General features: G+C 47.7%; 1 protein-coding gene across 6 annotated transcripts in view; it reads right to left on the bottom strand.

Moving 5' to 3' along the window:
- Window positions 1-627: 627 nt before the first annotated feature.
- The window catches only part of FAM184B (family with sequence similarity 184 member B), a 121934-nt gene continuing 97552 nt past the window's right edge, over window positions 628-25009 (bottom strand). For 2 of the 6 annotated variants that reach the window (XM_082391863.1, XM_082391864.1), the window contains exons 11-18: window positions 19008-19161; window positions 15422-15585; window positions 12415-12593; window positions 10257-10403; window positions 8252-8369; window positions 6413-6517; window positions 5386-5582; window positions 628-3199 (exon numbers count right to left, since the gene is read on the bottom strand). In XM_082391863.1, the coding sequence (XP_082247989.1) occupies window positions 3106-3199; window positions 5386-5582; window positions 6413-6517; window positions 8252-8369; window positions 10257-10403; window positions 12415-12593; window positions 15422-15585; window positions 19008-19161 (1158 nt within the window). In that variant the 3' untranslated portion in view covers window positions 628-3105. Of the gene's footprint in view, window positions 3200-5385; window positions 5583-6412; window positions 6518-8251; window positions 8412-10256; window positions 10404-12414; window positions 12594-14717; window positions 15586-19007; window positions 19162-25009 lie in introns of those variants that run through there. The other 4 variants (XM_082391861.1, XM_082391862.1, XM_082391865.1 and 1 more) reach the window with 4 other exon arrangements.

The following is a 25009-nucleotide window of genomic DNA, read 5'->3' as shown; positions in this document are numbered from 1 at the left end:
TCTTTATTTGAACTCATTCTCTTATTCTCTTTAATACATCTCCCCTTCTTTTCTCTTTCCTCTTCTCCCCAACCTCTAAATGTTGACGTTCCTGAGGGTTTGGTCCTGGGCCACTGGAGGCCACGAAGGAGCCCTGCTCAGTTATCTCAAAGGCCATGCTGTTTCCTGGGTGTGACCAAGCACAGTGGGGACACTGGATCTGTGTCATTTCTGCCCAACACAGACCCCTCTAATGAGCAGTCCCTGCTCTGGAGCTCTTCAGCCTGGCCGAGGCTTTTTCTCCAAACTCTGCTGTTGTCTAAGCCTCTTCCCCAAATCTTCCTTGGCTTTCTATACGGGTGTCAACTCTCCGTCAAAATCTGAAGGCTCTTCCTGCCTCCTGCTTCTTCCCCTTTATTCAACACAGGTGTTTCCCCTGAGAAGGGTGGAAACCTGCCCCTGACAAAGGATGCCGACCCAGCACTGCTTGGCCATGTTATTCTCCTACGGGACAGAAGCAGTCTCAGGATACCAGCCTCCTAGATAAAGCTGCTCTGAGACCATGATAAAGCAAGACAAACCAAAACCACTTCACAACTTTGTCTAAGCACAGGAAAAAAAAAAACAAGGTCACTGTGCCACCCCCCAAATACCAAATATTCTCCTGGCTAACAAATAAGTGACTGCTTTTTCTTTTTTTTTTTTTTTAAACCATTTACAGCTTTATCTCTGGTCTGCCCTTCTTATAGATAAGATTTATTAAGACACCCAGTCATAGAGTTGCCCCTGCCTTCTGACAGCATCTAATCTAGAATGAATCCCTGCTTCTTTAGACCCTCCTGGAAATCACCCAACCAATGCTTTACTTCAATACTCAAGGAATATGTCCTAAAGAAAAAAATGATAGAAGCATGCCAAGATTTACTTAACAGACACAATCGTTTGCATATAACCTAGAAATTTAACATGATCTTTCACTTGCCTGCAACAAGAAAGGAGTCAAGACAGATGTGGGGTCTCAGTAAAATTCTATCCCTGCAGCATGTGTTATGCTGAGTTAAAGGACAGTAGTATAAAGTGCAGCCTCCTTTGTTAGTCATCAGGAGTTGCACAGTAGTGGGAAAATAATTTCAACAAAAACAAAAGTAGAACTACCTGTATGTAGTCTTTAAAACACAAACATTGTCCTACAATGCTCACCCTAAGCAGGTAACAAAACTAAAAAATACTTGATACTGAAAAATAATACGGCATGTTACACGGATAGTAACAAGTATTTGCATTTAAAAATTTATGTTATTGGGCCATGTGTTTTGATTAGGTAGTAAATTTACTTTTAAATTGTGAGTCTGAGTTGTAATTGCATTTCTCTCAAAATGACATAAGTGCATGAGCAGCTACGTTTTTTTTTTTTTAATTAATTTATTTCTAACATCTGTATTGGAGTATAATTGCTTTACAATGGTGTGTTAGTTTCTGCTTTATAACAAAGTGAATCAGCTATACATATACATATATCCCTATATCTCTTCCCTCTTGCATCTCCCTCCCTCCCACCGTCCTTATCCCATTCCTCTAGGTGGTCACCAAGCACCGCAGCTACGTTTTATTGAAGATGATCTGACTGAGGTTAATGTGAACTTCCTATTTCCAAGTTCAGCCTTCATCTAATTTCACCTTTCTTTGGAAAATCAGTACAAATCACAACCATTTTTATTGCCCAGTTTAAAGTTTTATTCAAAGAGCAAAGATTTGAGGGTGCATAGAATAGACAACTGTTTATGGGCCACTTGCTGGGCCAGCACCAAAGGATTGAGAACATATTTTGACCACTAAAAGTTGTACTGAGTCTTGCCAAATTGCACCGCTCCGTCAGAGGGTCCGACAGCTCAGCGTGGACTGACAGCGAGGTCAGCATTGTGAATGGCCATTCCCAGTTCCCTTTAATCTGCTGAGCATCCGTGCAATGGGGACGCAATGCACCATGAGGCAAGACTAGCAGTTCAGTAGATCTTTCACTTCAAAGAATAATCTAGAAACCATCACAAATGACCAAGTTGATGCTACAGTCATTGAAGTTGAGATGTATGACGGGGTGAGGCTCAGTTACTCACAGAAAAATCCTGGCAAGGCCTAATTCCAATTCATGATTAGTATCATTACCCATATTTTGCTTAAACTTCAAAAAGCCCCTTTGAGGTAGGTGTTCTGCCCTCTATAATCTTCTTCATGTCCTGGACCTAGGAAGTCAAAATATTTGATCCAAGTATGCCAAGGTCTGCTATAGTCCATTCCTAGTAGTTTTGTTTTCTTTGGTTTTTTAAAATTGGCTTTCCTGGTTATTTTGACCTTTGTTTTATTCCTCTACCTATTGAGGTTACATGTGTATTTTGGAATTATATCATTTACATAGAAACACTTTTCAAGTGAAGATGACCAGCGTCCTAGGAAAATGAAACCAATTTAAAAGTAGACCATGGGGGGCTTCCCTGGTGGCGCAGTGGTTGAGAATCTGCCTGCTAATGCAGGGGACACGGGTTCGGGCCCTGGTCTGGGAAGATCCCACATGCCACGGAGCGGCTGGGCCCGTGAGCCACAACTACTGAGCCTGCGCGTCTGGAGCCGGTGCCCCGCAACGGGAGGGGCCGCGATAGTGAGAGGCCCGCGCGCCACGATGAAGAGTGGCCCCCACTTGCTGTAACTAGAGAAAGCCCTCGCACGAACCGAAGACCCAACACAGCCAAAAATAAATAAATAAAATAAAGTAGCTATAAAAAGAACATTCTCTATATTAAAAAAAAAAAAAAAGTAGACCATGGAAATCACAAAGTTTGATATTCCACAAGGCAGATTGCAATCTTACGGACACTAGAAATACCATGGGTAGGTCATCAGTAACAATAATATTTCCCTATGGGTGCTTTCTGATAACACTGGCTTGTTTTATCTTAATGTCACAATGAAACAGTATGAAATGTTAATGCAAGAATTTGTTTTAGCTATGTATGTAAATCATATTACAAGCAAGTTATCTGGTTGGTTGGCTTTTTAGTTCATTCCTTCAATCAGATGCTTCAAAAGAAATGTGTTTCAAATATCCACTTTATGATCAGTTTAAGGATCAGTTTAGAAAGAAAAATATTTGGTAAACCATTCCTGGTGGGCTGAGCCCTGCTTCTGCTGGACTTCTTTGGGTTGGGCTGTTTCATCATCTTGTGTCCTAAAAACAAACAAAAAGTTTTCTTAGATGGTTTTGAAAATTATTCAATAAACAACTTAATACTCTACCATCTTTTCAGGGAAAGATAACTGCTGCTTTACTCTTAAAAAGATTCTAGAACATGATGGGCCAGTATTAGGAGCTAGAAACAAGTTGTGAAGGATGGGGATGGAGAGGGAGCATCTAATTCCGGTTTTGAAAACAGAAGGTTCTCCATTGTTTCACTTAACACTAATGAGGGATATTTTGCAACATGTACTATTTATTTCAGGCACAAATTAAACAATAAACCCCCTCCAAAAACAGGTAAAAGAAGAAATGGTTAATCAATACAGTATTACACTTTATGGCTTCTTCAAAAGTTATCTGATGTGCTCTGGCATTTCAATGAGGTTGTGAAATTAGCCTAATAAATTGAAAAGGAGGCGGTAGGTAAGAAAGTACAGTGTATACCTGTCTGAACGGTCTCTAACTGCATTTGTAAAGCTTCTTATAAAACAGTGGGGGGACTTCCCCCGTGGTCCAGTGATAAAGAACCTGCCTTACAATGCGGGGGACACGGGTTCGATCCCTGGTCAGGGAACTAAGATTCCACATGCCGCGGGGCAACTAATCTTGCACGCCACAACTACTGAGCTCGGTGCCTCAACGAGAGCCCACATGCAGCAAACTACAGAGCCCACGCGCCCTGGAGCCTGCGCACCAAAACGAGAGAGAGAAAACCCGCATGCCACAACTAGAGAGAAGCCTGCGCGCTGCAACAAAAGATCCCGCACGCCTCAACAGGGATCCCGCGTGCCACAACTAAGACCTGATGCAGCCAAAAATAAATAAAATAAATCTTAAAAAACAAACAAAAAAACAGTGGGAACACAGCTTTAAACAGAAGTGTGTGATAATGAGATGAACTGTGGCCAGTCAGGCTGGCTCTGGCAGTTAATAGACCGTGTGCTTGGGGCTCCAGGCCTCAGTGTCCTCAGCTGTGACACAAAGGGCTGGACTCGTTCAGTGACTGACAGGAAGTCCTTCCAGGTCCACACTCATATTTGTCCAAATAGCCTTGGGCAGGCAGGGCCTTTGGAAAAGGAACATTTCAGAAGGGGCCCTTTCAGAAATGCAAACTTCAAAGCCCAGAATTAAAGATTTTGCTCTGAACGGAAGGCTGGACAGGAAGGAATAAAACAAAGGGGAGGGGCTTCCCTGGTGGCGCAGTGGTTGAGAGTCTGCCTGCCAATGCAGGGGATACGGGTTCGAGCCCTGGTCTGGGAAGATCCCACATGCCGCGGAGCAAATGGGCCCGCGAGCCACAATTACTGAGCCTGTGCGTCTGGAGCCTGTGCTCTGCAACAAGAGAGGCCGCGATGGTGACAGGCCCGTGCACCGCGATGAAGAGTGGCCCCCGCTTGCCGCAACTGGAGAAAGCCCTTGCACAGAAACTAAGACCCAACACAGCCATAAATAAATAAATAAATAAATTTTTTTAAAAAAGGGGAAATCACACATTTCTGGAAGAGAAGCACGCTGCAAGGGCTTCTGGAAAGATAAGGCAGTATCAGAGATCATCATGTGTGATCAACCAAACCCACAGATAAGAGGCCTTAAAATTACAAGATTATACAATGAATCTTGAGAAGTAACCTTAATAATAATAGTGGAAAATTACTGAATGCTTCTGTGCCAGGTCTTGTGCTAAGCATGTCCTGTGGATTAATTCCTTCAGTCTCACATGAGTCTAATGAGGTAGGTGCTGTATTATCTTCATTTTAGAGGTGAGGAAACAGACTCAGAGAAGTCAAGTGAGCTGCCCAAAGCCAAGCAAGCTTAAGAACAAGGACGACCAGAACTTGAATCCAGACTCAAGGCCAGATGATGAGTCCATCTTCTGTGTGACCCACTCTGAAGTGGTCAGCAAAGTGATTCAATGTCCCCTGTCTAATCATCCATGGGAAAAAAAAAAAAAGGTTTTCTGGAATTTGGTATCAGGAGTAGTGCCTCTTCTAAAGAGTGACCTATTTCCCTTCTCTTACATATCTTCCTTTTTGGCTGGGTTGTAATTTGTCCAAGGCAGGGCTTGTTTCGTTACCCTTTGTATTGGCCCAAAGGCTGGGTATTTAACAGGTACCAGAAAGGAACACTAATTTCCCTCCTGACTATGGGAAAATGGAATCATAGCTTTGGCCCCCTACCTTGTGGCAGTTTTTACATCTAGAGATGGGGTGGGTTTGTAAGGCTGGCCACAGCTGGGGCCTGGGTCCAAGCTGGGTGACTTAGTTATCGGAGTGTTGATCCTGGAGCTCAGGTCGCCACTCAGAAAGTTCTTAGCATAGGAAGCGAGGTTTGGCACACTGACCACTCGGCTGGGCACTTCCTCCATCTTCTTTTTCTGTTGGTATTAAAGAAAAGGCCTGTTAGTACCACCCAAAGAGGCATTATTGTAAAAGTAGATAAGGTCTACCCAACCGAAATTATGTGAGCAAGGAGGCAATAACTTAACATGTTATTTTTTAAAGCATTTTTTCTTCCAATCCACTTTGTGCTTTAAAAAAAACACAGGCTCATAATCTCTTAACCAAAACTTCTGGTGACAAATGTGTTTTTTAATTTAAAATCTTGTTTTAGATTTTAAAAGGCTATATAACACCCCCAGCAGAAGCTGGGCCCACCTTGTCCTCAAACACATTAATATTTCTGGAGTGAAACTAACGTTGTGTCACACCAAAAGGGATATATAAAAGTTACAAATGAGCTTACATGAATTCAGTTTGGGTTAGGTTTACTGTCCTATGAGTTACCAAAAAAATACAAATTTTTAAGCACTTTAGGATTTTGTGATAGCAGATGAGATTTGGATGTGAATATTCTCACTGTAGTAAATTCCAAAAATTTTTATAAAAGGAAAAAACGTTACAGTGAAGGATTCTTCTCTCTCTCCTTCCTATCACCCAGATATAACCATTATTAATAGCGACACATTTATATATAAAAAGTTTGGAGAATTCAAAAAACTCATAAAAATAAAAAACACACATAATCTGCCTAGCCAGATATAAATACTGTTTGTTAATAATTTGGACTATTTCCTGGGGGTCTTATTTTCAATGAATATTCCTCTAAATGAATGCTGGACAATTGATAAATAAGCTGCCATTACCTTTGGGAAAAACAAAGCCAGCAGAATTATGTAATGCATTGAAACCAGTAGGACCAATTTACCTTCATGGAAGGGGTCAAATACCCTGGGCGAGGATTGAAAGAGAAGGACCGATTCCGATGGGACACTGCGCTGGGGAATGCTGTGTAGTGAAATCTTCTCTCCTCCTGGAAAAACGATACAACTGAGTCTAAACGAACCTAACTACACAGCACACTGAGTTTAATTTGAAGGAAGATGGCCGTGTGAGAGCAGACTACAGAGAGGAGGAAAGACCAGGGAAGGGAGGAGAAGTCAGTGGGAATCAAGCTGCCATCCACTGAAGCTTTGAGGAAGCACCTTTATTTCTGGGGCCTTTGTGTCCCCAGCGCCCCTTGTGAAGGAAAGGGTGAGATTTTTTGGAATGCCTTAGGGAAGTCAGAGATCCAGGTACTCTTAGGATCTGAGCAGAATCTACTGCAGAAGGTTATTAAGACAAAGAAAAAGAAACCCAGGTACAATCACTATATGGCCAATCTTCTTTACCTGTGTCATTCTCCACTTTTTTCTTTCCTGCTGTATTGTTTTTAAAGCAAGTTTCAGTTGTATAATTTCATCTGTAAAAACATTGAGGGCTTCCCTGGTGGCGCGGTGGTTAAGAATCCACCTGCCAATGCAGGGGACACGGGTTCGAGCCCTGGTCTGGGAAGATCCCACATGCCGCGGAGCAACTAAGCCCGTGTGCCACAACTACTGAGCCTGCGCTCTAGAGCCCGCAAGCCACAACTACTGAGCCCATGTGCGACAACTACTGAAGCCTGCACGCCTAGAGCCCGTGCTCCACAACAACAGAAGCCACCGCAATGAGAAGCCCAAGCACCACAACGAAGAGTAGCCCCCGCTCGCTGCAACTAGAGAAAGCCCACGTGCAGCAACGAAGACCCAACACAGCCAAAAAAAACCCAAAAAACAAAAAAACATTGATAAGTGTTTCTAAGGGATAAGGACTCTTTTTTTAAAAAACACATAACCACGATACCTTTGTCACACTTAGCAAGCAAGCAATTCCTTATTAGTATCATCTAATTTTCAGTTGGTGGTTAAGTTTTCCTCTTCATCTTGACATGAAGCAATGTGACTGGGGAGTAGGAGGGTGCAAGGATGGGCGTGAGATACAAGTGTGCATGTGTATTGTGGGAGGATGTGTGGCTGTGTAAGCCACCATAAGACCATGGATTTTACTCTGAGAAGGACAGGGAGCCACAGGAGGTGCTGAAGAGAGCCGTGTTGTGGTCCAACTTACATTTTTATAAGATTACTCTGGTCGCTGTGAGGTCAACAGAGTGGGCTGAGGCCGGAGTGAGTGGGGAGACCAGTGGACTCTCCATCATGCATGAGAGGCAGCAGGGCCTGGACCAAGGTGGTGAAGGTAGAGACGGCGGGAAGAGGCTGGACTTCTGATGTGGCTAATTAGCTGACCCGCGTGGGCCACGCTGACAGGAGTGAGTGTATCACCCAAAGTCCCCAGAGCTGAATGTAAGCCACTGGGAGCTGGCTTACAGAGAACTTTCAACCAAAGCTTGGAGCACAGGAAGCCTGGGCAAAAGCCTAAAGCAGTGGTTAAAGTGTGAGGAGACATGAGTGTGAGGTGCAAACCATTCTAGATTTTCCCAAATGCTGTAGGTTAAAAAAACCAAACCAATACCAACATCAGGCAGATGGTGTGGGACTTGTGATTTTTTTTTTTTTTTTTTGCCTTCTACTTTCCTGTGTTAATTTTTTTTAGTGAGCATGTATTTTTTTATATAATAGGGGGAAAATAACCAAGGACCTTTTGTAAGGTGGTTTTAGGGTTAGCACGATTACAGTTTTAGGCACCCATGGAAGTGCTAGGCTAAAGCGAATACCCCGGACAGCCTCACCGTGAGCTGCTTGATGATCTCCTCCCTCTCCTTCAAGCGGGTCTGCAGACGGCCTATGAGCTGAACATCCTCCGGCCTCGACTCCCCCTTCCCTGGCTTCTCTCCGGAATCTTTCAGTCTGTTTCGAGCAGGCGTGCAGTTAGCCACCGTGCTGCAATGACTCAACCGCAAGGAGGGAGAAGAGGTGGGCGTGATGGGGGCGCTGCTATGTTGCTTGGCCTGGCCGGCCACTCTCTGTTCACCAAAGGGGAAACTGAGGCCCAGAGAGCCTGCCCAGGGCCACCCAGTGAGTTGGCTGCAGAGCTCCAGGTGAAGCCCAGGACTGCAACTCCCAGTCTGACATTTGTCAGTTCCCCCAGGTTCTGTAGGGCCCAGGAACCAAAGGCCTGTGTGTGCACACGGATGCCACATTCAGTGGGGCTTCAAGAACCAGCGAAGTTTGGGAGAAGAGGCCTCAGCCGGAAAATGTCCCCACCCACACCAAGGCCAGCAGGTTATGCTACTACAGATGTGGCTCCCGCCCCACCTGCTGGCAGCCAGAGAGCATGGCATGAGCTAGTTCTGCAAAGCAGCGGGGCAGCTGGTACCACCGCCCTTTCAGGGTGAAGCTGGAGAGAAATAACCTCCGGATGGTGGGGGAGAGAGGGTGAGGGCTGCCACTGATCTACCGACTGTAGTTGGTAAGAGGCCAGGGCTTTGGGGTGAGATGACTTGGGCTCTTATCCCAGCTCTGCTTTTTTCTAGCTATGTAATCTTGGGCATTTTGCCCGTGAGCCTCAGTTCCTTCTTTAATATGGGCGTGAAACTGGGTGGTTGTGAGGATTCAGTGAGATAATGCATGCCCGGCACGTGCTAAGTACCCATTAGATGGTAGCTGGTAAAACCTTCCACTCCAGATTTTGGATGATTTGCTTTGTATTGGAGCCAGTGGAGGACAGTTTTTAAGAGCACAAGTTAAGGGTCAGACAGGTGACGTTTAAATTTACTTAGTGCTGCTTGACCTGATCTCCCTGTCACTAACCCCGATCTCCCAGTCTCTTCTCCTCTCAGCAGTCAGAAGTGACCCTGTTAAAAGGTATCTCAGACCATGTCAGTCACGCTCAAAGCCTTACAAGGGCTTCCCAGTGCACTCCATCCGAACACACCCAAACCCCTTCCTGCTCAGGGCAGCATCTCCTCCACCCCTCCCAGCTACCTTGCCAACCTCAGTTCCTATCATCACTCTCTCACTCATTCCACTTAAGCCTTCTGGCTGTTTGGTCTTGGGAAGCAGGCCCCAGGGCCCTTGCACTTGCTGTTCTGGCTGCTTGGAATGCTGTTCGTCCAGATGGCTCTCTCACTTCCTCGCCTCTTTATGCTTAAATGTCACCTCCTTGCCCACCCTTGGCACTCTAGACACTGATCCTGTTTTCCTTCTAGTACCTTCAGGTACTTTCATTACCTGATATGAAGTTAAATATTTGTTTGCTTATTTCTTTGTCAGAATCCCCATCTAGAATTTGTGAGCGCTATGACAGCACAGTCTTTGTTTTATTCCCACTGTAACTCCAGAGCCTAAAACAGTGCAAGGCACACAGTAGGCCCTTAACGAATATTTGCTGAATGACTAAATGAATGCTTGCACGAGGGGCCCTTGCTTTCTTAATCAATCCATGGGAATAATGGTTTCCACCTTGAAGAACTGCTGTGAAGATTAAATGAGATGATGCACATTAGAAGGGGGAAATGCCCATAAAAAAGTAGCCCTGATCTTCTTCTGTGTGTGAGGGTCAAACCATGCTCAGTCCTCACAGATTCCCAGTACCCTGCACAAGACGGGAATGCAGTCTCATAAAAGGACGGGTGGCCAACCATCCCAGTTTGCCTGGAACTGAGGCGCTTCTGGAACTCGGGACTTCTAGTTTTAAAACTAGGAGAGTCCTGGGGACACTAGGATGAGTTGGTCCCCCTAATAAAATGGTACATCTACTAGTCCCTCCCAACCTGGGGCCAAGGCCTCACTTACTCGGTTTCCAGGGCAGCCAGCCGGGCCTGGAGCTGCGCTTGAGCGCTGCTGAAATCGGCCACCATGGCCTGCATCTCCTTCCGGTGTTCCTGGCGTAGCATCTCCACCTCCCGGGCCCGCTGGGCTTGCTGATCCTCCTCCAGCAGCCTGTGGGGCGGGGTGGAAGCACAGCTGGGCTTGTCCAGGCTCTAGGGACTGAACCTCTAGGGCACTGGGGTTTCTCCCCACTCTGCTGGGTGGCCTGCAGAATCTAAGGTCAGGACACAGCGGGAAGGAGATCCGGGGTCTCTGAGTTGTGGGGTCCAGCTTGTGGAACCCCTTCTCAGCACCTTCCACCCCAGCATTCCATGAAGGAGAAACCTGAGCACAAAGGGCAGCCTTCTGGGGGAAGGGGTGGAGGACAGCTCAGGAGAGGAGTCCCAGAAAGCACCCCTTTCACTTGGGGGAGGTGGGTAGGCCTGGAGGCTGAGATTCTGTATCAGAATTACTGAATGTTGTGGACTCTCAGAGCTGGGAGACCAGCGGTCCAGGGTGGGAAGGCAGGATGGGAGAGGGATTAGGAGACCACCGTTTAGAGCCAGGCTGCCTGCGTCCCTCTGCGGCCTCCCCCATCACTTCCTAGCTGCGTGACTTTGGGCGAGCTACGCTCTGCTCAGTTTCTCCATCTGACAACAGTGGCTACCTTATAGGGTTATTGAAAGGATGAACCACATTAATCCATGTCCAGAACAGCCCGTGGCACAAAGCGTATGTTCGACCATCAGCTATCACTTCTCTTAACCTTGGGGTGGGGCACTAAGGGATCCTCAGACCAGCCTCAGGGGGCCTGACACCTTCTGAAAGTACATGCATATTTTTGTGTGATGATATCCTTCTCCAGGAGAGGGACATCGTTTTCCTCACTGGAGGGGGCTGTAATCGGAAAAGGTTAGGAGCCCCTACTCTGGTCCAGTCTCCTTATTCCAGTGTCACATGGTGAGTCCCTAACTGAATTTAAGGTGCTCCACCTTGGCCAGGTGGATTCATGGCTGTTTCTCAGATGAGCCTCAGGCCTACTTTCACTTGAACTTTATGCCGGGGACTGGAACATTCCAACTCTGGGATGAAATGGACAAATGCCTTCAAAGATACAAACTACCGAAGCTCGCTCAAGAAGAAACAAGGTAACTTGAAAAGTCCTATATCTATTAATGAAACTAAAGTTGTAGTTATAAACTTTCCAGCCAGGGGAAAAAAGGCCATGAATTCAGGACTTGATAAAGGGCTATCCAGCCTGGACAAGGAAATCAGAGTTGCCACCACAATTTACCGAGTGCCAGGGTCAGTGCTAAGCATCTTCCTATACGTTTCACTGCGTTCTACAGCAGTCCTGAGAGGGGGTGGTGTTTTCTACCTTTTACAGGTAAGGGCAGGGTCTTGGAGAGATTAGCGGACTTGCCCAAGGTCACACAGCTAGTTAAGAGCACACAGAACTGTCTTAACTATTCCACTGCACTGACTCCCTAAGGCTAGTTTTGAGGATACTTTTGGCATCGTTTTTTTTGTTTTTTGTGTTTTTTTTGTTTTTTGTTTTTTTTTAAACATCTTTATTGAAGTATAATTGCTTTACAATGGTGTGTTAGTTTCTGCTTTATAACAAAGTGAATCAGTTATACATATACATATGTTCCCATATCTCTTCCCTCTTGCATCTCCCTCCCTCCCACTCTCCCCATCCCACCCCTCTAGGTGGTCACAAAGCACCGAGCTGATCTCCCTGTGCTATGCGGCTGCTTCCCACTAGCTATCTATTTTACGTTTGGTAGTGTATATATGTTCATGACACTCTCTCACCCTGTCACATCTCACCCCTCCCCCTCCCCATATCCTCAAGTCCATTCTCTAGTAGGTCTTTGGCATCGTTTTTGATTCCATAAATTCCCTGACCTGTAGGGAAACAGGGTACCCCTCCCCCCATTTCAGGGCTAATCCTGGGCAGTTTTGAGATCTAGAATTCCTAGACCACTGATACTTTCCATGGGTCAAAGGACTAACATCAGTGAAGTGCTGGCGTACTAGGGAGTCCTTCCTTTGGGAAGATGCCGAGGGTGCAACCCAATCTGAGATCCCAGAGGCTCACCAAGGAGCAGAGGAAAGAAGCTCCGACCCGCAGACCTACCTGCGCTGGTCGCGGAGCTGCAGCGCCTCCTGCCGGTGCTGTTCCACCTCGGCCTGCAGCCGCCGCACGACTTCCTTGAGCTGCGAGTTCTCCTCCCAGAGGCCGCATCCCTCGCTCGGCTCCTGCTCGGCGGCGCCCTTGCCCGTCGGGGAGCCCGCCTGGCCCGGACCGCCCCCCTCCTAGGGAGAAAGCAGCCAGAAGAGTCGTTTGCAGGAGGCACGATGGCAGACAAGGGCCAGAGATGTGCCGCGACAAAGACCCAGCCTGGAACCCAAATCGGGCTCCTGATTCAGGAGCTCACGTCTAGTCGCTTATTAAAGTTTTCTGCTTTGAGTTGGCCAAATGTGGCCCTCAAAAAGTCTAACAATGCTGGTGAGCCAAGAATGTGGCTTAAATTAAAACAAGCCCAACACTGCACCTGTGTGGAGTCGGGGGGGGAGGGGGGATGTCTCTGAGTCTCTTCTTGTTAGGACACTAATTCACTAATTACCCCCAAGGGTCTCATTCCCAAACTCCATCATATTGGTGGTTAGGGCTTCAACATGTGAATTTGGAGCGAAACCACACAGGGCAGAGGAAGGGGAGAGTGAATATTCGCTGAACAATAACCATCTGTCACGTCACCTCACAGGATTCTAATACAGCGGGTCTGGGTACATCCCAGCCCTGTGTCTTTTGAGAAAGCTTCCCAGGTGACTCTAAGGCCACCACAGTTGTAATCCACTGCCCCGCAGTTGCCCTTGCCCGTCTCTTTACCTAGGGTGCCTTCCACACCCAACCATTCCTGCCTTGGTGATGCCTTCTCGACCCCTCAGGGGAGAGGCGACAAGCTTTCTCTTCTCTGAGAGCTAGATCCTCTCCGTGTAGAGGTTATAATGAAGTGCACTGATTTGTTGAAATGCTGGTTTCCTCCACCAGACCAGCAGCTGTTCCGGGAAGGAGCCATCTCCTCTTCATCTTCCCAATCCTATAGCACCTAGCACAGTGGCTGGGATTCAGCAGGTGCCAAATGAATGATTGCTGCGAAATGATGCTTGAATGTCAATGGTTCAGACAGAAATACAAAGATTGATATCCACCATTAAATGGGGTCAGGGTTAATCCCCGATTAGTGAATGTAGCAGTTTTCAAGTCCATGCAAACGTGCCTGAAGGTATGTGCATCTGTTCCTTCCAAAGACTGAACAGCATTGCACAGGGAGCATGTGTGGCCCAGGCCCTGTACCTCTTGCTTCCAGCCCTGGGATTTGCATAGTGTGGGATGCCCATGGGTACCACCCGGCACTCACACCTGCATGACCTGAAGAGCCTGGTTAAAGTCCTGTGGGGCCACCCTTGACTAGTGGGAGAGAGAAGCTGCCGGATAAGTGCATCCCCCTCTGTACTTGGCTGCGACAGATTTGAGAATTATTTCATGGGGCTCCTCAGAAGATCCCAGTGGATGCAACACCACTTACCTGCAGTGGTGGCCACCCTGGGAATGCATCCTGACATTGCACCCCCCTTTCACTCCTGCTGCCTGGGGCTGTTCCTTCTTGTGGATATACTTTTTCTCTGTGTGGGATATCACCCAGGGCCTTGCTGTTCCTCCTGGAGGGTTCAGGGCTTCCCTCCAGGGAGGCAGAGGTGAGGATTGGATGTGGATGACCAGGTACCGTATCATCCACCCAGGCCGGGTCTCTATCCATAGCCCTCAGGCAAGCCTGTCATTCATTGCAGAGGGCCCAATATTGGGCCCTCCAGCCACCAGCTGTCACCATCCCACGCTTCCCCTATCTCCTTCCACAGGTCCAGGTGGCCCCCACCAACCTAGAACATTTAACAGATCATATTCTGTTTTCCCTCTGCTAGACTTTACCAACTGAGCTGAACTCATCGTGATACATCATTTGTTAATAATTCTCATTAAACACAGAAATTGTCTTCAGGCTCTCAGTACCAGCAAAATCTGGAATGAACCATCCCCATGTTCCTGCGATCTTCAGCAGGGCTGGGACACCAACTAATCGTGGCCGTCTGCACACCCTGGTGGAGACTCTACTGTGTGCAGAGCTGTGTGCTGAGCACTGGGGGTGGGGCTGGGGGATGAGATGAAGCAGACGTGGCTTGTTCTCAAAGGATGCCTAGTCCAGGCGAGGAAACAAGGGCGTCCATGAAGTGATGGGTCTCCAACAGGACAGGCAGTAGAGGCGGGTGCCAGCCGAGCTACAGCAACAGGAAGCGCTCCAGGAGCTCAGGGGGTAGAGAGGTCACGGGTGTGGAGGGGAGGCCCCCAGCATGGAGGGATCAGCTGGGCACTGAAGGAACAGCTGGGCACTGAAGAGGGAGGAAGGGGTCCCAGGCAGGGGGCAGGGCATATGCAAAGGCAGTGAGGCAGGATGCAGAGCCTGCATGTAGAGCAGAGGGGGATACGCAGCCAGTGGGTAAAGGCTTTTCAGTGTCAGACTGACCATTGGGAGCTTATTCTCGTAGCAGTAGGGAGCCACTGAAGGCGTGACACAGAGGCACTTTAGATGAATACCTGAAGCCATATGTGGTGGGCTGGGGAGAGATGCCTGGGTTGTTAGGAAGTCCCTGTGCTACGCAGCAAGGTAGGAATTATGGAGGGCAAGGAGGGGGACGATGGGCCGAGTCTGACCAGAAAGTTCAAGGAGAGTCAGCACTGACCTTTGGTGACAAGCTCACCTGTCCTCACAGGAACAGGGAGGTCTAGACAGGGAGTCTGTCTGGGGAGGTGCTCTGAGAAACCCTCTGCAGGTCTACAGGACGGACCCTGTCTGGCACCAACACCCTGAGATCCCATTGCATCTGAATTTAAAATAACACGCTGCACTTAAAACTTGTCTTTGCTTTCCAAAGATGGGAGCCTGCAGGCTCATCAAGTGTCCCCCAGGCCTGTGGAAAGAGAGGCTCTTCCCCCCTTCAGACAGGGGGTGACCGAGCACCCAAAGCCTCTCCCTGACACTGCTCCAAGAAGGGTGTGGCATGGGCAGGGCAGGGGTGCTGACCTCTGCAGTGCCGGCACGGTCCTCGCTGTCCCCTGGACACGGGGTGATGGCCTGTCGCCTGGCCACACTGCCTGGGGCCCTCAGCTCCGCCCGCAGCGCCTCCAAGTCCTTCCGGTGCTCAGAGCAGGCAGCCCGCTGCCCCGCCAGCTCCTGCCTCAGGGACTCTGCAAAAGGAAGAGCAGCGGAAGGTCAGGGGCACGGTGAGGCCGAAGCCTCTTCTGCAGGGACCACAGGCTCTGGGGTGGGCTGGAGTGGGGAGCTGCTGCAGGCGCTGGTTCGAGTTCCCCAAACTTACTTACGTGCTTCAAGAGAACAGTAACAACAATACCATGTACAGAGCACTAAATGTGCTAAACCCTTGAAAACTGTCCTCAGTTAAGCCCTACTACCATCCTATCCAGCATTATCCCTCCCATTTTATGACGAGGGAACAGAGCCTCAGAGAAGCTGAGTAAGTAGCTCAGAGCCACACTGCTAATAAGTGGTAGAGTCAGGATTCAACACTTCCCATGGTTCTTCTTCCCCTGGGACCACCTGCTTCGCCATTGCTGGTTAGTTAGGACGGGTGGTGGGTTAGGGTGGGACAGCCTGGGTCCAGAGCTGAACCCCGAGGCAACACTTGGCCTCAGCACCAAGTCAGAAAACTAAGAAGAACAGGGAATTAGCAAATGACCCAGTGGCCTCTTCTGGGGGTGCGGGTCTCAAATCGGAAATGTTGACATTTGTGCCAATACTTAAGGAGACAAAACATTCACAGGTTCTACTTCTCATGGATGTAAGGTCCCAGCTGGAATGTGAAGGCGGGAGATGGCATGTCATCCCAACAGGATCATGATTAAAACCAGAATCATTCAGGAGAAATGTACACACCCTCCTTAACTCAGGGACCAGTACAGCCAGAAACTCGAATTTCTCCTCTGAGGATGGTAGGTGATTTCTGATAGTGTAACACTTACCAGCATGATCAAAAGGCAAAGAAAACAATCATTTCAAAAAGAATATTTTCTGATGGAGTAGACACTATTCAGTGAGCTATTAATAAATTTATTTATTTTTTGGCTGCGTTGGGTCTTCGTTGCTGTGCGCAGGCTTTCTCTAGTTGCGGCGAGCAGGGTCTACCCTTTGTTGCGGTGCGCGGGCTTCTCATTGCGGTGGCTTCTCTTGTTGCGGAGCACGGGCTCTAGGCGCGCAGGCTGCAGTAGTTGTGGCTCACGGGCCCTAGAGCACAGGCTCAGTAGTTGTGGCACAAGGGCTTAGTTGCCCCGCGGCATGTGGGATCTTCCCAGACCAGGGCTCGAACCCGTGTCCCCTGCATTGGCAGGCGGTTTCTTGACCACTGTACCACCCTGGAAGTCCGAGCTATTAATTTTTAAAGAGAAGATGCTTTTCAAGTGCTAGTAAATTTGATACTTTATTTTCTATTATGGATTTCTGAGACCATATTTTAGTTATTGCAAATTACTTTTGAAACATTGTTCCAATAATCCTAGAGACCATAAGATACCCAGCACAGGCCATAGTACAAAGCAAGTGCTCAACGTATATTTGTAAAATAAATAAATGATGTTTAGAGTGAAAATTAATGATATTGTGAAAGCGTATCAGTTGTAAAAGATTTCCCATAAGTTTACTAGGGTTCTCTGAAAAGGACAGTATTTAAACACATATAAAAGTTTAATGTATTCTGATGCCATTATGTTGAAAAATTTACTTGATCATCTTCCTTCTCCTCTAGGATTTTATTATAGTGATTTCTATAGTTTAAACACAACCCAATTTCTGAAATCCCTTATCACAAAAATATGTGCAATAAAACCCTTTAGCAAAGCAGGAACTACAGACAGTTCATTCATTACCTGCCCCTCTTCTCTCATACTATCCCACCATCCATCCACCCACTCATCCATCCATCTATCCACCCACCCACCCAACCACCTGCCCATCCACCTATTCATCCAGCATGTCTGGGTCCCCACCCCAGTATGTCAGGTAATCTGGTGGACACTCAAACTCTTTGCCCCTCACACACTGACCTATACTGCAGGTCAGGTGTGTCTCTCCAGATGCTGGAATAGGAGTAACCAGGAATTTCTAATATCACCTGCGGTGGTCCGTGCTCCCACCCACCCAATGCCACCCACAAGGCCTACAGCTTGCCATCATCGCTGCAGAGTCCACAAGGCCCCTTCTTCCTGGGACTCGTGCTGAGCATCCCCATCTGTCCCCAGGGTCCCTCCTGCATCTTTCATCCAGGGAAGGACCGGGCTGCTGTGGGGTCAGAGGGGCCAGGGAAGGGGCAGCAGGGAGGGCCGCTGTGGGGTGTTGAAATCACCAGGGGTGTCCAGCCTGATCTCAATCTGGGGAGTCTTGTTCCTGAGACAGGTGGTACAACCCAGGTTTTATCTTGTATAATGCGTCTCCTTTAGATGCTGCTAACTTTAGCATTTCCCACGCGGCCGCCTCATTCCAGGGTAGCTGCTACCTAGGAAATCTGTGGGACTCTCTCTCTCTCTCTCCTTCATCTGGAAACATGCAGAGCTGACGTGCTGACATGCAGTGAACAGGGCATACTGTATAATGAAAACTCAACCAAGCAGCAGGTAGAACTTATTCACTTATGGAGGTAAAGAAAATGCTCTTCCCAGAATTCTCTTAAGGAGAGCCCTGTCTGGGTTTGAAGAAATATTTTAAAAGGTCAATATGGTCTTTAATGCTAGGCATGAAAATAAGGAGGGCATTGGTCTTGCTCTTAAGAGTGAAAAAGAAGATGAGAGTAAAAGAGAAAATGAGGGAGAGAGATGATCTACAAAAATGGAGAGAGGCCCTTAGAGTTAGCCATGCAAAGTTGGAATATTCAACAATAATGACAGTGAACATGTACATAGCATTTACCGTGTACCAGGCTCTCTTCTTCCCATGTATATACTCACATAATTCTAATAACAGCCCAATGAGGTGGTTACTATTATTATTCCCATTTTACAGATGAGCAACTGCGTCACAGAGCAGTTAAGCAACTCGCCTGAGGTCACACAGCTAGTGAGCACTGGAGTCAGACTTCAAGCCCAGGCAATTTAGCTTTGGAGATCTTTACTGCCTCTGGAAACTTCCAGAATGCTTTGTGTGACAGGTTTTTGCTGTGGAAACTGAAGAGGAGGTGAGTTTCCTGCTGGGGATAATGCGGGGACAGGGAACAGCCAGGAGCCTGGGGGCCTAAGTCCCCAAATTTGCAGAAATCTTCAGAAATGAGCGTTTGAGGTTATCTCATGAAACTCTCACGAAGGCTCAGAGATCTGGCTTATGTTCAGTAATGACGATGATATTATCTGCACTCACTGGGCTCATGCTATGTGCTAAGCATTTTATATTTAATATCTCATCAAATCCATACAATGCTTCTATGATGGAAGAACAAGTGTAACTCCACTTGATAGAAAAGGAAAATGAGGCTGAGGGCAACCTGTCCCACATCTCACATCTTGTTGGCATCAGAGCCAGAAGAGTCACCCTGGCCCTTACCCCTGGGCCCCCTGCTGCCCCTGGTTTCCGCGTGTGAACGCTGCTGGGTGCACAGCGGGCTGCATACCTAGCAACAGCGCCTGCTGAGCCTGCATCCTCTCCAGCTCTCCCTGGAGCTCTTGCTGGGCCTTCTCCTCCAAGGCCTGTAGCTCTAGCCGGTGTGCCTGGTGCTGGATCTGGAGGCTGTGGCTGGATTCCTTCTTCAAGCGCTCCTCTGTGGCCTGTGGGCAAAAGTGGGAGGAAGGAGGCATGCAAGTGGGCACAGAGGGGAGACCTGTCCCTTTTGTCTAGCTCTTCCTCTGTGCTGGGCACCCCCACCCCCGAGCACTTGCCACTCCCTGATGGAGGGCTTATCAGGCTACAGCGAATGCTCCCCTGCCCATCTGGAATGACAGCGATGGCCTGGCCATAGCAGCCATTTTGTGCTGTGTGAACCTAACCCCTGTTCACAGCTGACTGGACCAGAGTGGACACCTGTTCCAAGCTGGGCCAATCGTTGGGAATTTGGTGTTAGGAGGAAGAGAGCAGGAAAGAGACAGACAGACACTGGCTATAGGAAAAGCAAGAAAACACGTTCTCCCCTATAGGGCCCTTAGAAGGGACACAGCCCTGCCAACACCTTGATTTTAGGATTTCTGACTTCCGACTTCCAGAACCGTCAGATAATAAACTTGTGCTGTGTTCAGCCACCAAGTTTGTGGTAATTTTGCTACAGCAGCAGTAAGAAACTAATAGTTTCTATTTTTTTTTTGCAACAGAGCGTTCCAGTATCACATACCACTTTTCAGGTGAGGAAACTGAGGCTGGGAGGGATGAATTAGCTTTCCCAAGGTCACGCAGAAAAGATGCAGGATTAGGAGGAAACAAGCTCAGAAAGGTGAAGTGCCATGACTGAAGACAGGTAATGGTGGGGGCAGGATTGTGACCCATGGGCGGCGGTGCCCAGGGCCCAAGCCCTACCCGCTCCCTCATGCAGCCCTTGGGAACAATGAGAAATAGGACTGCAGCAAATGCATGAGGTTCCCATTAGGGGTGAGCAGACAAGGCAGCTACCTGAAGGCAGCAGCGTCGTTGCTTTGCTGCTCCCCAGCAAATGGGGAAAAACGGTCTTATTCCTCTCATGGGAAACTCAGTCATCCCCTGGTGAGTTTATTTAATAAGACAGAAAAGTCTCGCACTTTTCAAACTCTCCGATACTTTCCTCCTCTTGCACTTGCTGCAAGGCTCAGAGAACTCCAACTGGTGACCTTTTTATCCCTTGGGGAATGTGAATGGAGAGATTGAAGCAAAGGTTTGTAAAAGATGGAGCCAAACTCTCTCACTCTGACCCGGCGTCTTCAGGTCAGCCCTGCCTGCCTTCTGGCTCAGAAGCCCTTGGCAGTGAAGACCATTCAGGGTTTAGCCACCAGATTTTATATCAAGTCAGACACTCATCCCTGGCAAACTGCTCTAGCCTCTTGTTTGCCTTGCTCTTGTTGTGGCTGGTTTGGGGCCTCCTAAGCGGCCTGACTTCACCCCCAACTCTCCATGTTCCATCCTATATAAAGTCTCCTTCCCCTGTGCTCCCAAAATACCACGGGCGGCCATCTCATGGCTCCAATTTACTCATGGCTCCAATTAAAGCAACCTGTTTGAGTGGCTGCCTTTCCCCTTCGAGGTGAGCTCCATAAAGGCAGACTGTGTTAATCATCTTTGTATTTCCTGAGCTCAGCACGATGGTAGCTCAAGGTAAATGCTCAATAAATACCTGCAGAATCAATGAGTAAGAAGAGTGGATCTTCTTAAAATTGAGCTCTTCTATGGACTGAATGTTTGTGTTCCCCCACCCCCAAAATTCATATGTTGAAACCTATTCCCCAATGTGATGGAATTAGGAGGTGAGGCCTCTGGGAGGTGCTTAGGTTGTGATGGTGGAGCCCTCATGAATGGGATTAGTGCCCTTACACAAGAGACCTCAGAGAGAGCTCCCTTCCTCTTCTGCCATGTAAGGTTATAGTGAGAAGATGGCCATCTATGAGCCAGGAAGCAGGCTCTCAACGGACCCCAAATCTGTCCGAGTCTGAGACTTGGACTTCCAGCCTCCAGAACTGTGGGAAATAAATTGCTGTTGTTTATAAGCCACTCAGCCTATGTTATTCTGTTAGAGCAGCCTGAACAGACTAAGACAAGCTCTTATCCAGTCATGTACTGTTCTAAGCACTTTACGTGGATTATCTCTTTTGACGCTCTCAGTGGTCCTGTATGGTACTATTAGCCATCATTTTATGAATGAGGAACCTGAGGCACAAGGAAGCCTAAGCTCCCTTTCCTCTTAGGTGGCAGACCCAGGATTTGAACCCAGGCATCCCACTCTTAATCACTATCCTGTGTTAGGAATGACCAGATGTCTGCCATCTCCAATGAGAACTACAACCTGTCTCTTTTGTCTCATTCTGGAACCATCCCATGCAGACTGGAGCCAGCAATAAAGACCCCGTGAATCTGGTTCCATGGTGACCAGGGACTGGGGCTTAGAACCGCAGGGTCCCCCCCAGTGGGCAGAGCACCCTCCCCCTCTCTCACCACCAGATCCTCCTCCCTCCAATCAATCGGAGTCCCTGGGACACCCCCCTTGCAGGTGGGCCAGTCCTCTGTGCTTCTTCTGCCTCCTGCAGGGGATTGAGGCCTTAAGCCTGGAGGGGTAAAGCTCAGGCCAACCCAAAGGCCGGCGTGACCTAGCAGCGAATAACCTGGGAATCTCGGCAGCCTGAGCCCTTATAGATTGCAAGCCAACCTGGAAAAAGATTTAAGAGAATAGAGGAAGAAAAGGAACTCACAAATTTTATAAATTTATTTATTTATTTATTTTTGGCTGCATTGGGTCTCCATTGCTGCGCGCGGGCTTTCTCCAGTTGCGGCGAGCGGGGGCTACTGTTCATTGCCGTGCGTGGACTTCTCATTGCGGTGGCTTCTCTTGTTGCGGAGCACGGGCTCTAGGCACGTGGGCTTCAGTAGTTGTGGCTCACGGGCTCAGTAGTTGTGGCTCGCAGGCTGTAGAGCACAGGCTCAGTAGTTGTGGCACATGGGCTTAGTTGCTCCGCAGCATGTGGGAACTTCCTGGACCAGGGCTTGAACCCGTGTCCCCTGCATTGGCAGGCGGATTCTTAGCCCCTGCACCACCAGGGAAGTCCCAGAACTCACAAATTTTGAACACCTACTAAGTACCAAGTAGTCCACACTGCATGATCTCATTTCTTTTTTCTTTTCTTTTTTTAAAAAGCCTATTTTATATTTTTATTGGGGCAATACATGCACGTAGTATAAAGAGCCAAATAATATTTTCAAAAAAGGAAAACCAGCACCTCCTAGCCCTCCTTCTTCTTCCTTCTGCATCCTGCCCACTGGAGGCAGCCACTGGCAGCTCTTTTAGGTCTTTCTTCTGATATTTACCGCCATTAACAAGATAGTACCTTCCTTCTGGTCTATCCTGATTATTTTAGAAATTATGAACTGTCTTCCCATTATGGTGGACGAGGATTTTGGTCTCATACATCTTCCCCTTCCATTCCTTATATACAGTTATATTGCTTTTTTAAATACAGTAAAATATATTCAGTATTTATCCTTCTTGTGAGTAAATACCATTTACTGCTGAGCTAAATGAACTATAATTATTAAAATCTACCTTATACAAAGTTTTGTTTTTCCTTGCATTAATAACTACTGCATATTTAATTTGCTTAGTTTTCTTTGGATAGTTGGCTAAGTCTTCCCACAACCTCTAAAAGCTTTGTAAAATACTTTCACTACAATCGTTCACATGGCCGAATCGGTCAGAGAAACCATCAGGTCTATTTCTCCTTGGAGGCATCTCTTCTAGAGCCCTCAATCATCATGCTCCAGTCTGGACTGAGTTGTTCCCTCAGCCAGTGGCATAGCTGGGCTCCTAAAACCTTCCTTCTCCTGTGTTGGATTCTCTGTAGCCTAGATCCCTTTTACGTCCTCTTTCTTGATATGCTCCCTTGTTTTGGTGGGATATTCTTCAAGGAACTTCCTAAGGAAAAGTGTATGGAAGATGTATGGGTCCGGCAGGAGACGGAAACCACACAGTAATTTAAACAAGGGAAACTGAATCTAAAGAACTCTTAAGCTCTGATACGAGAGTAACTATAAAGATGCAAAGAGAGCTCTGAAGGGTATCCTGAGGCTGAGGGAGAGCATTCAAGAAAGGGAAAGCTTGGAAGGGGGAGCCCTTCCCCAGCCTGGGATCCAGACCTTGTTGGAGAAGGTGTGGTGGCAGCTCACGGATGGAGATCACCAGGTTGCCCGGGCCAGAGCCAAGCAGGAGCAACCCTCCACAGTGCTGGTGAGCCACAGATGGGCAGGTGCCCAGAGGGAACGGGGGCACCAATGCAGGCATGAGGGCCAGAGTGAACAGTGTTTGCCTTGGGAGGGTTGCAAGAAACAAACTTCTGGGGTGCAGGCAACAGCAGCCAACAGGCAGGAGCCCAGAAAGAGTCAGGGTGCGCAGGCGTGAGGATGGAGTCTGTGGTGTCCACATTGGGAGACCACAGGATGGTAGTCACTGGGCCTGGACCAGGGCTATGAGATCACCATGAAGTCACTGGGGCAGAGTATCACCCGAAGTCCTCACACACTCAGGACGCTGTTCAACTGTGCAACAGAAGCCAGAAACAGAGCAAAAATGCAACTGCCAGAACCAGGAAGAGAAGCCTCCTTCTTCCTGCAAGGTGCCTCCAGCGCCTCCTACTGACAAAGCTTAACACTGCGCTCTCTGTAAAGGAGGAGAGATGCTTAAAGAATCCAGATCATTATCGCAAGCAGGCATCAAGAGCTGGGAGGCATAAATTGAGAGCTGAGAAGCATAAACTGATAACAGAAGGGAAATTTCCTAATATTTCATTTGTCTGATATATTTTTATTCAATTTTCACCCTTGCTAATGGTTTTAATTGAATTTCTCAGAATTGCTTCATGATCTTCTTGCTTTCCTGTTGCTGTTGAGATGTCTGATGACATCTGGATTCAAGTACTTTGAGTCTGGTATCAATTTTCCTCATTGGGAGCTTTTAGAATTTCTTCTGTTTCCTTGGTGTTCTGAAGTTTCAAGACAAGCCTGGGTCAGGTCTTTTTCATTTCCTTATAGGAATTTCATTCTGTTATTTCTTTGAAAACCTCCTCCCCTCCAAGATCTCTTTCTGGAACCCCTATTTGCTAGATATCAGCCTCCTGGATTGTGTTTCTACACTTCTGGTTCCTTCTCTCCCATCATCCATTTCTTTGTCTTTCTACTTTGCTGCCTGGAAGGTTTCTTCATTTTCTATATTTCAACTCATTTACTGATTTTTAAGTGTTCTGCTATCCTGTTTTTTATTTAACAAGAACTCTTTCTTGCTCTAATTGCCCCCTCCTTTGCAAATAACATGTTGTCCTTGTTTCATGGATGCAAATCTAATCTCTTAATTCTGAGGATATCAATCCTCATTGAATTTTTTTTTTCTGTTCCCCGCATTAGCCATTTCCTCTGAGTTCATTCTTTTCCTCTTGATAATCTTGGATTCCCACTCTCCCATTAGAGACTTCCTCGAAAGTTTAGTTATCTTCTGCTGTCTCTTCATATTTAAGAGTGGGCGACAATCAGAAGCCCCATCTGTACCTGGGGTGGTGTGGCAGGTGGGCATCTGTTGGAGGGTGAGTTCCTCTGGGGATCTAGGTTCTAGCTGCTTGTTTTCTGGAGCTGAGCAGAGAAAGCATTGCTGGGGGTGTGACAGAGGTGACTGTAGTCCACCTAATGGTTCAGTACACAGATTTTCACCTAAACTTAGTCTCAGATGCAAGCCTCATCCCAGCCTCTGTGACTGGTACTTCCTAATTCAGAGTCTCTCTGGCTTAGTTTACCCAGGGATCGCTGCCCCCCACCCCAATCTCTTGTCCTTAAATAAGACAGAGGTAATTGGCTGACTGTGCTGCGTAAGCTGGGAATCTGGGCTTCTAGGTGAGTCATACTCTCCACTTCACTCTTGCCTTCTGTTTCAACTGGTGCCTCCAATTCCTGGCTTCTCTGAGTTCC

Source organism: Balaenoptera borealis (assembly GCF_965194805.1).
Source record: "Balaenoptera borealis genome assembly, chromosome: 4".
In the NCBI taxonomy this organism is placed as follows: Eukaryota; Metazoa; Chordata; class Mammalia; order Artiodactyla; family Balaenopteridae; genus Balaenoptera; species Balaenoptera borealis.
This window is presented reverse-complemented; position numbering and strand designations above follow the sequence as displayed.